This window comes from Saccopteryx bilineata, chromosome 6, assembly GCF_036850765.1.
Source record: "Saccopteryx bilineata isolate mSacBil1 chromosome 6, mSacBil1_pri_phased_curated, whole genome shotgun sequence".
Taxonomy (NCBI): Eukaryota; Metazoa; Chordata; class Mammalia; order Chiroptera; family Emballonuridae; genus Saccopteryx; species Saccopteryx bilineata.
The window spans coordinates 118,948,252-118,960,342 of record NC_089495.1 but is presented as its reverse complement, the minus strand read 5'-3'; the positions used below and the strand labels follow the sequence as shown (position 1 = coordinate 118,960,342).

The window sequence follows — 12,091 nt, the reverse complement described above, 5'->3', positions numbered from 1 at the left end:
ATGGTGCTGGTAATACTGGAAAGCCACATGCAAAAGAATGAAACTGGACTACAGTCTCTCCCCCTGTACTAAAATTAACTCAAAATGGATCAAAGATCTAAACATAAGACCTGAAACAATAAAGTACATAGAAGAAGACATAGGTACTCAACTCATGGACCTGGGTTTTAAAGAGCATTTTATGAATTTGACTCCAAAGGCAAGAGAAGTGAAGTGAAAATTAATGAATGGGACTTCATCAGACTATGAAGTTTTTGCTCAGCAAGAGAAACTGATAACAAAATAAACAGACAGCCAACTAAATGGGAAATGATATTTTCAAACAACTGCTCAGATAAGGGCCTAATATCCAAAATATACAAAGAACTCATAAAACTCAACAACAAACAAACAAACAATCCAATAAAAAAAATGGGAAGAGGACATGAACAGACACTTCTCCTAGGAAGAAATACAAATGGCCAACAGATATGTGAAAAGAATGCTCATCTTCTTTAGTTACTAGAGAAATGCAAATTAAAACTGCAATGAGATACCACCTCACACCTGTTAAATTAACTATTATTAACAAGACAGGTAATAGCAAATGTTGGAGAGGCTGTGGAGAAAAAGGAACCCTCATTCACTGTTGGTGAGAATGTAAGGTAGTACAACCATTATGGAAGAAAGTACGGTTGTTCCTCAAAAAACTGAAAATATTGTAGAACTACCTTATGACTCAGCAATCCCTCTACTGGGTATATACCCCCAAAACTCAGAAACATTGATACATAAAGACACATGCAGCCCCATGTTCATTGCAGCATTGTTCACAGTGGCCAGGACATGGAAACAACCAAAAACCCATCAATAGATAACTGGATAAAGAAGATGTGGCACATATACACTATGGAATACTACTCAGCCATAAGAAATGACATCGGATCATTTACAACAAAATGGTGGGATCTTGATAATATTATATGAAGTGAAATAAGTAAATCAGAAAAAACCAGGAACTGCATTATTCCATACGTAGGTGGGATATGAAAGTGAGATTAAAAGACATTGATAAGAGTGTGGTGGTTACAAGGGTGGGGGGAGAGCGAAAGGGAGAGGTTGAGGGGGAGGGGCCCAAAGAAAACTAGATAGAAGGTGACAGAGGACAATCTGACTTTGTGGGATGGGTATGCAACATAATTGAATGACAAGATAACCTGGACATGTTTTCTTTGAATATACGTATCCTGATTTATTGATGTCACCCCATTAAAAAAATAAAATTATAAAAAAAAAGAAAATAATGGTGGTTAAGCAAAATAAAAAAATAGCAGTTAAATTTAGCGATAAAGTTACATATCATATGTAGAGTGTAAATTAAATTTTGCAATTAAATGTGGCATTAAGTGTGTAGAGAGTAAGTTATATTAAATGATAGCACATGAAATGACAACCTCCTTCGCCAGTCTCCTTCCCCTCCACCAGCATCTTCGCCTGACCTTTAAGGTAAATACACTTCATAAACCAGGTTATTTCTTTACATTCTCTCTTATTTTATATATATATATGGTTATATTATGTGTGTGTGTGTGTGTGTGTGTGTGTGTGTGGTTTGGGGAGACTGGAACAGATTAATTGCATTCCCATTAATTTAAATGGGGAAATTCAATTTGACACAAGAGCAAATTGAGTCACAAGCTTGGCCATGAAATGAATTAAACTTGTGTGTCAAGGTATCACTGTAATACGATCAAAAGTCTTATTTCAACCTGAGATAAGTTATTTCTGTTGACTTCTCACAATTTACCAAATTCATTCCTTCATTTTAGAAGTGTTTTATTTTAAATTATTTTTGGTCAGTTTTCTTCTTCAAGAATCAATATTGCCTGACCAGGCGGTGGTGCAGTGGATAGAGTGTTGGACTGGGATGCCGAGGACTCAGGTTCGAGACCCCGAGGTTACCAGCTTGAGCACAGGCTCATCTGGCTTGAGCAAAATAAAAAATGCTCACCAGCTTAGACCCAAGGTTCCTGGCTCGAGCAAGGGGTTACTCGGTCTGCTGAAGGCCCACGGTCAAGGCACATATGAGAAAGCAATCAATGAACAACTAAGGTGTCGCAACTAAAAACTGATGATTGATGCTTCTCATCTCTCTCTGTTTCTGTCTTGTCTGTCCCTATCCCTCTCTCTTACTCTCTCTCTGTCTTTGTAAATAAAAAAATAAAAATAAATAAATAAATAAACTTATTTTAAAAAATTTTAAAAAAAGAATCAATACTGATATTTACTTAACATATATAAAATTATGATTGTGATAGCTTTATCTGGTACCTTTAGAATACTTGTGAAATCTATAAATACACAATTTTAGTATCATTTATTATTTAACTCAATTTAAAATGGACTTTCTATCAATCATAAAACATCTTCTTTCTCCATTCTTCACTCCAGAACCACTCTGTTCTAACCCTCGCTCTGTTTCCAGACCATCCTGACCTCTTCAAAATGATATCTGTGACACATTTATTTTAAAAAGTATGATATAAATAATTTTATATTTGAACAGAAATTTTTTGTTAAATCCAACCATATAATTAAAACAGCAATCCCCTCTTAATGTACATCTGATTGAAATTAGTGTTGGAGTGTTTATTCTATAACATGAATCTATGTTACATATCATGGTTGAATACTTAATCTTGCTATGTTTCTATTTATGAAGACCTTTATATTATCATAATGTTAGCTTTTTACTCTTGAATTTTTATTTGTATTTGATATTTTATTTTTTATTAAATATGTCTCATCTAGCATTATTTCAAGTGCTTTGGGGTACAAGTCAACTATAATTACCTAATTCTCCATCACCTTATATTAGAAAAGCAACATTTCCATCATTTTTAACTTATTTTATAAATCAAATAGCATACGTATTACAACCTTGCACTGGGCTGTTTTTTTCACTCATTCTTTTGATTCATGTGAAGCACACTCTAACTATTGTCCTTTATCCACTTAGAGGAAATGAGGAAAAAATATTCTGGATTTAAAGAACAAATGAATTTTTTCTAGAACGATAATATATCACTATAACTGAAAAGTAAACATCTGTTTTCCTTTTCAGAGGCGAGCTGCTGATAATTTGAGAAGACATCACCAGTATCAAGTAAGTTATTCTCTTAAATCTTGAAATTTATATCAAATAAAGTACAATCCCCACTTCAGAACTGAGTTAAAAGAAAAGACATCATATTTATTTTCTGAATATCAACTCTGTTGTTTTAAAAATACCTCAGGAAGTTATGAGGAACCTAGTGAAGAGATATGTTGCTGCAATGATTAGAGATGCCAAAACTGAAGAAGGCCTGACTGAAGAGAACTTTAAGGTAACTTCTTTTTCATGATGAAATCACCAAGAGGCATATTCTAAAGGACATAGAAACCAACACAGCACATTGAAAATCAGAACTGGAAACGCAGTCGTGTGTTCCAGCAAACTGTATATCTTCTGATTTATAAATAAAGCATTATTGAATCATCAAAAAAAAGTGATGACATGTTCTCAAAACACATTGTTTTCAAACATACTTAAACTTAAATGTCTAGAGGACAGTTTGGAGAAAGAGAAAATTCTACAGCCTGTGGTATTCTAACTTGCCTATCCCATCCACTGAGTGAGCTTCAGCTTTTGGAGTTTCAGCCTGATTTGGAATCCTGAAAGGTTTGGTAACCAACATGCTGAAAACCACAAAAACTATTTCTGTGCTTTGCCCAGCTTTGGTAACAAATTATAGGTTTGAGCTTAAGTGTAATTTGTAAACTTAGTGTTTCTCCCTGAATGTTTTTTAAATTCTATCAGAGGAGATAGCTGCAATCCATGAAATATATAAATATGTGTAGTTATATGCTCGTATCATGTATATAAAATACCTCTGTTATTCTGCCTGATATTTTTAGAGACTTTGGAAGAATGGTTAAGGTCAGTGAGGTCTTATACACTAAAACAAACAAAGAAAACATCCTACAGTTTAACAAAGAAAAGCAGTCAATTAGGTAAGAAGATAGATAAATTGCAAAACAAAGCACATTAAAAGCTGGCTAAGATACAAAATGTTCTTTACAGGCATAACGTGGTTCTTAGTACTTTGGGAGGTAAGTGGGAGGCAGGTGCCTACCTCAAAGGCAACCATCAAGCTAGAAGTGAGAATTCAGATGTCTGAAAAGAGAGGAAAAAGGGTGAATCTCAACAATGCTGCACAATTGCTTTAAGGTAGTAAACAATGGAAAGGGACTGTCAACTCTAAGAAGGGCAGGCTTCACTCTAATCATTTTGTCATACATTTCTCTTTAGACTGCAAACTGTGCCTAATACTAAAAATCTTTACTAAATGCATTCCTGAGAGAGTGTGAGGTGATCTGAAAGCAGATGAATATTTGAAGAGAAAGTATTTGAAAGCATAGTCCTCCCCAAACCAATATACATGATTACACAGCGCTGAAAAAGAAAACTCTTCCTGTTTCTTTTCATGTCAACCTTTTGGAGCCCTCCTTATTCCTACAGAACTCGAACAGGGAAGTTAATAGACATCACAATGACACAAGAAAACTGGAAACTCTAGATAGGACCACAGCAGAGTGAATCTTAGCTCTTAAAAGCATGAGAACACACACACACATCAGACCCATCTATACAATGAGCAAATGATGTTTCCTCATGTTCATTTAAGCCACAAACTAATTTCATCCCTTTAAATTTCACTTAGGAACTAAAGCAAGACATTTCCAGCTTCCGCTTTGAAGTCTTGGGGTTGCTACGAGGAAGCAAACTCCCTACAGTGCAAGCAGCTCAGTCCACAAAAGACTCTTCTAACACAGCAGACTCGGATGAAAAGAGTGACAATGAAGGAACCAGCAAAGACAAAAAGAAGAACTTCAGCCTTTTTGACTTAACCACACTGATCCACCCACGATCAGCAGCAATTGCTGCCGAAAGACACAACATAAGCAATGGCTCTGCCCTGGTGGTGCAGGAGCCCCAGCGAGAGAAGCAGAGGAAAATGAATTTTGTGACTGATATCAAACACTTTGGGTTGTTTCATAGATGGTCAAAACACAGTGCTGCCGAGCAAAGTGCAAACCAGATCTTCTCTGTTTCAGAAGAGGTGGCTCGTCAACAGGCTGCAGGGTCCCTGGAGAAAAGCACTCAACTAGAATCTCGAGGACTAGCATCTAGGGGTGACCGGAGCATCCCTGGTCTCAGTGAACAATGCGTATTAATAGACCATCGGGAAAGGAACCTAGACAGCCTGGGTTTGCAGGTTGGCAAGAGGATGTGTTCCTTCCAATCAGAGAGAGTGGTGGTGGAGGACACTGTTCCCATAATACCAAAGGAGAAACATGCACAGGAAGAGGACTGCAGCACAGACTATGATGCAACCCTCACTGACACAGTCTCTCATGAAGATTATGTGACCACAAGATTGTGATACTTGAAGGAGAAAAGTGTTTATCATACATATATAAATATATATATATATATTTCCCTCATAGTGCTTTGAGTTGGGGAAGGGGGGAAATGTTTAAAAGTAAAGTAGCAAATGCTAACTTGCACTTTATAGCATTTATCAACTGAGGCATAATAAGTGTAACATGTTTAAATAAGATAAAAACTATTTAAAAAACCCCAAACAAACCCTGTTTTGTAGCCTGCTTTTGCTCTCACTATTTGTCTTACAATTTTTTTGTTAATAAAATAAACTCACGTTATATTCTTGTACTATTGCAATCACCCATAGAGGATTTTTAGCTATCTTTTCCGATTAAAACAAATGCAACTTCATGTGGTAGTTGACTCCTATAATAGATACTTTTACATGTAAAAGTTAATGTAGCTGAAATGTTAAAGCTTTTCATAAATATTTAGGTTCTCTAGAGATGGGTACTCATTGAGGATTTTTCACTCAGCCCTATAGTTTAGCCTTAAAACACAAATATTAGCAAATTATTTCTTAAGGACACATAAATAATTATAGTACACAATTAAAGCAAGAAAGCCTTTCCGTGCAGTCATGATCAAACACTTTCTTAAAATGAAAGTCGGGTATACTCCATAGAGTTTTAATTTGCACCGTTTTTCCTTTTAGAAAGCAATGTTTGTCCTAATTAATTTGGATGACTGTTGATTTTTAAATGTTTTTCCATAAAGTTTTACTTTGTTTTTTTCCCCCTAAAAGCTTTTACTGGTTCAACTTCTGATTAGTATAAATATGAGGATTTATGGATAGAACTGAATTTCAAAAAGATGGCAAAGTTCTGTGCCAGAAGAAAATCACCGTCAATTAGAACAATTTAAGCACCTTAAAGAAGAGCAAGGTGGCTGATTGCTGCTCATAATATGCAGATGAAAATTCATTCTAAGAATCTTAAATCTAAGCAAAATTAAATTATATTTTCATCCTGTGCACTATTGTTGTCAATTCAAAAGACATACAGAAACCTAGGAGTTTCTTTTTTTTTTTTTCGTCCAGTGACTATTACATATTTTAGGGTAATTAAAATTACCCCAAAATAATTATTAATTTTAGCAGTAGATATAGAAATATATTTTTCCTTATAGGGACAACATTTTTAATTGCTTGTTTCTTTTTTTTAAGATAATTTAGCAACATTACACTCCTTCACTTACCTACAAAAAGGAAAGTGTTTTCTAAAGTTTAAATTGTGTAAATTGTGTCTATTTTAGCCACTATGGGAATAGAAGTTTCCTCACCACATACAATTTGCATTTATTTCAAATCAACAAAAAAATGCTGAGTTTATTTTACTTCAAAGATCACCTTCATGGACTAGATAAATTGTATATGATTTAGCAGTAACCAAAAACTACATTAGTGTTACAAAACCCATTTTCTGATTATTATACATGAAAAATAAGGAATAACAGCAATAATGATGCCAAGCAGTGTTTTGTGCTATGCATGTACTAACACACATGCACAGCTCATAACAACACTCGGAGGTAGCTTCTACTCTTATCTCCACTCTGCGGATTAAGAAAATGAGGTAGTCCTATGCAGGCTAGCTTCACAAGTGATGGAGCTAAGATGTGGCCATGACCTTAGCCACTGTACGTGCTACATCTCAAAACATAAACAGACCAAGCAAAAACAAGGGCACATAATAATGCTGGCCTTTAGTTGAGTCCAGCCCTATGACTTTTTGCATTATTATTGCCACTTCTGAAATGCTGTATTTTGAGTAAACTCCATAAATCTGTGACCCTTGTCCTAAAGCAAGAGGGGTGTGCAGAATTAAAGATGCAATGTGTTAGATTCTTTAGACTAAACTATAGTATAGATTTTTAAAAACGTATTTGATATGGAATATCATAATTCAACTGGAAATATTAGATTGTAGTTATCAGAAAAGCCACTGAGACATTGTTCATTCCTAAATCTGATTTTGTCCTATGTATTTAAAAAATGAGCCCGGTAAGTTTGGAGAAAAAAATAATCATAATGAATATTCTTTTTGCTTCAAGCATTCCTTTATCTCAAGTATGTTAGGACTCAAAATAACCGCTGGGGATAGTGAAATACCTGAATTATTCTAAGTCAGACATACAGTCGTAAGGGAATTGCAGGCCTCTTCTCAATACTTGGGGTGTTTTCCAATAACATCCTTTTTGCTGCTTCTGATCTTTTGATTTGTTGCACAAAATATACATCACTATTATATGTACTCCACAAGAATGCAATTTCAAATTGTCTCTGTTCCTTTAAATAATACAAACAACAGTGAGGGCAACAAAAATATTTTTTCCAGTAGCTTATTTATATTCAGGATAAGAGAGATGATATTTTACAGATGAACATGGTGATCATAGAGGAATTTATCTAGGTCTAATAACATCTTGCTTTTCAACATTGCGGAAAATATGGTTTCTAACAACCCACAGATGTCACTAGTAGATACATTTATGAATTTAAACAAAGTGTTAAATATCATTAGTAGTAGATCTTCTAGCATTAGATATTTTTCTAAATATATAGTGATATTAGGTAGCATTAAGGAAGATGAACAGTAGGGAAAAAATAAAACATAAAACAACAGCAGGATTGCAAGTTAAGGGATGGTGTTTTTATTTGAGGTTTTTAAATGAGTGATTTGGAGTTTCCTTCCATTTCTATTCACATTCCTATCAACAGAAAGTCCTAAACACCAAAGAGAGATTTGACATCACACCTGAATTTAAAGAATGTTTCTTGTGTTTCACACTCTCTTGATCATGCTGTTGCTCATCTTATTTGTTTGTTTATTGCCAAAGTTGAGTAGAAGAGTATCTAGAAAATTTAGTTTAACTTTAATACAATTAGGTTAAATTCAAAGTACTTCATTTATAATTGATATATTGACAAATCCGTTTATAAGAAAGAATGCTATAAACCTCACTGTTTGTGGTAGATGTATTCCTGAAAATATCTGTAAATAAATGTATATTTACTTTAGTAAGGAAGCTGTCTATGTAAAAGGAAAATAAAAAAGAAAAGTAGTGATAAATTATTTTGTAAAATGATAAATTATTTTTCAAAGTGATAATCATCCTCAGAATGTTAACTGTTTCATGAGTTGGACATTTGTATATCAAGTTTTCTTAAATTAGATATTTTATTACTGGCTGGCAATTAAAATACTGAAAAATCATTCTCAGTTTTTTTCCCTTGACGGAGAAAGCAGCTTGACAAACTTCAGTACTAAAACACACAAACCTAAGTGGATGATATTTTGGGGGTTAACTGTTGGGATGTAAAGAAAAAAATGATAAACAATTACAAGTAGTAGACATCACACTATTCCTAAAGAAGTAGTCAATTTTTCAACCAAAGTAGTATAAAAATGTTCTCTTCTAATATTCAATAATCCTTAATAACTCTGGGATTTAGTTGAGTGATGATCTCCATCTCCATGACTTTGCTGTACATTCTTGGTTACTGTGCAATGTGTTTGCAGCAGACTATTCTACAGTTTACACAGCTGCCAGGTTGAACAGTTTAGAAATATCCCTAAAATCAACTTAGCAAAATCCATCACGTATCTGTAAATATGTTTACAATGACTCTAACTTTTTTTGTGTGTGTGACAGAGACAGAGAGAGGAACAGAAGGGACAGATAGGAAGGAAGAGAGATGAGAAGCATCAATTCTTCGTTGTGGCTCCTTAGTCTGCTATAGCAGAACAAGTGACTCCTTGCTCAAGCCAGCAACCTTGGGCTCAAGCCAGCGACCATGGGGTCATGTCTATGATCCCACACTCAAATGAGCAACCCGGTGCTCAAACTGAATGAGCCCATGCTCAAGCAGGCACCCTCAAGTTTCAAACCTGGGTCCTCCATGTCCCAGTCCTACATTCTACCCACTGCACCACCGCCTGGTCAGGCTATAATGACTAACTTTTAAATAGCCAAATTTATGAATATAGCTAACTGTTTTGAAAAGCATTTCTTTAGGTTAGCTTTATTATATATTTTCTTCTTGTTTTATATTCTCCAAAATTCAGACTTTCTAGTGAGCATGGAATTTAGAAATTTAATATCTCTAGCAGTCTTTTTAAACTCAACTTTAGAAATGTTATTTCACAATATATTACAAAGCATTTCGTTTACATCTCATGACTTTATTAAAAAATTAAAACTGTTCTAAATAAGTTCTCCATAATAACTGGAGAAACTACTGTATTTCCCCATGTATAAAAGGCACCTTAATTTTGGGGCCAAAATTTGAAAAAGTTACATAAAGTTATTGAACTCAAGTTTTATTCATCATAAAATTCATACAACTCTTAATCCATGTGAAAAAGTGGGAAATGCAAGTAAAAAAATCTACAACCACTGTATAAGACACACCAAGTTTTTAGACCCCAAATTTTTCAGAAAAGGGTGTGTCTTATACATGGGGGAATATGGTAATCCTGAAGGCATTGGGGAAGCTACACAAACATATAATCAGCAGAATTGTATATTAAAGAAGCAACTATTCATCTATATATTCAAATTAGACATTAGTTCATAAGTGCTCTAGCTAATAAATTTTTTTTGGAATTTTGTCCTCCCTTCAGTAGAAAATATTTATAGATATTCAAACCTTCCATAGCTAAAATTCAGAATTAATATAATACCTTTTCTTCCTATAAAATTATGTTTACAAATTTTTTAAATGGCAATTTATTTTCTAAAAAACACTTTATCATCTTCACTTAGATTTTATAATAATTCTTTATGCACATTGGCAATAATAAAATGTATTAAATAATATTAAACTTTTCAACTGAAAAATATGAAACTGAACCAAGACTATGACCATGGGACCAGGACCCATATAGCCAAGCTGTCACTGACCTGACAAACAGTGAACCTGTCTCTTCCAGTAGAATTCACTACCTGCTTTTCTAGAGCTGCTCTGTCCAATATGGTAGCTACTATCCACACGTTCCTAACTAAGCACTTGAATTGTGACTCCTAGAGTAAAACATACACCAAATTCCAAGGACAAAACATGAAAACAATGTAAAATATCTCGTATGGGCGGATGACGTCAGAGTAATGGCGGAGTAGGAAGCGATACCGATAAATCTCCCCCAAAACTCAACAAGATCTTCAACCAGAAACAGAAAAACCTATACTTGGAGCCTCCAGATGCTTCACAATACACCCGAAGGTATGGTCGAGTGAAAAATTGGCTAAATATATAACCAAATCCTGAAGGAAATAGGGAGTAAGAAATGCTCCGCCTTCCTCACTAACTTAAACAGGGCGGCTTTCTCTGGTAACTGTGAATATAGAAACTGAGGCGGGCAAAGGGGGTGAATACATCCAGGCCGTGCACAAAAGGCCGAACCAGGCTGTGGCACGGAGATCCTAGCGGAGGAAAAACTGTTCCTGTGGCAAGCCGGGCAATACAAGCTAACACTCGTGCCAAACCCAAACAAAGAAAGACAAGCGGGGCAGCCATTTTACCCGTTCTCCTGGTTGGTGCGCAGTTAGTGGGCGAGAGATCTCTTCCTAAGCCCCAGAAGTGGGTTCCGTGTTGCCCCACAGAGAGGCAGGGTCAGAGGCCTTTCTGTGGGCCGAAAGCAGAGTCTCTGGGCAGCCCCAGCGCCCTGGGAAAGCCGCGCACGGGAGGGAGCGAGAACTAATTCCAACGGTGGAAATTTTCCTTGCTGGTGAGGGTTTCACTCAGGGAAACGCGGCCGGCCTCATATCCTGGTGTGCGTGCGCAGATAGGTAGTGAGCGATTCCTCCGAGTGCCTCGGCAGTGCGCGCCCGTGTTATCGCACAGAGGGGCAGAGTCAGGGGCCTTTGTGTGGGCAAAAGCGGAATCTCGGGCCGCCCCAGCGCCTTGCAAAAGCCGCACACGGGGACGGAGCGAGAGCGAATTCCAGCGCAGCAAATTTCCATGCGGTTGGGGGTTTCACTCACAGCGTGAGACTGCTGGCCGGATATACTGGTCTGCGCGCGCAGATAGTGAATGAGAGTTTCCTCCAAGCACCCCAGAAATGGGTGCCCGCCTGTGTTACCGGACAGAGTGGCAGAGCCAGAGGTCTTTGAGTGGGCGGAAAGCCCGCCTGATTATGCTAGCAGCTCTGACTGACTGAGCCTTACCCAGAGCCCTGTGCTGAGTGGAAATAGAGTGGGGAGTTGCCAGCTCTTTGAACATCTTACTATCCAGGCAGAGGCAGCAACAACCCCATAGCTGGATTATCAGGCTACTAATTGAGGAAGGAAAGACTAGGAGAAAGGCTCCAGGAACACGAACTCTCTCACTGTCGGAGCCTATGAAAGCTAATGAGCCTTGACTCCCAACGAGACTAAAGCAAAATACATGACATTGCCATAGAGACTTATCAACTGCAAACCTCTACCTGAGCGTGCCAAAGGGGCAGAAATTGGGGTACAGAGTCACCGACCAGGAAGAGGGAGAGAAAAGAAAAAACAAGAAGATAACCTCTCAAAATCAAGAATAATCTGCAGACTTTATAACCTATCCCATTTTATTATATTTGTTCGTTTGTTTCTCTTATCTTCATTCTTGATACTTTTTTTCCTCCTCCAATTTGG

General features: G+C 36.4%; 1 protein-coding gene across 2 annotated transcripts in view; it reads left to right on the top strand.

The window, feature by feature from the left end:
- TRPC4 (transient receptor potential cation channel subfamily C member 4) overlaps window positions 1-6,493 on the top strand; it is a 270,133-nt gene extending 263,640 nt beyond the window's left edge. For both annotated transcript variants that reach the window (XM_066234980.1, XM_066234979.1), the window contains exons 9-11: window positions 3,104-3,145; window positions 3,276-3,365; window positions 4,743-6,493. In XM_066234980.1, coding sequence (XP_066091077.1) covers window positions 3,104-3,145; window positions 3,276-3,365; window positions 4,743-5,465 — 855 coding nt within the window. In that variant the 3' untranslated portion in view covers window positions 5,466-6,493. The remainder of the gene's footprint in view (window positions 1-3,103; window positions 3,146-3,275; window positions 3,366-4,742) is intronic.
- The last annotated feature ends 5,598 nt before the right edge of the window (window positions 6,494-12,091 follow it).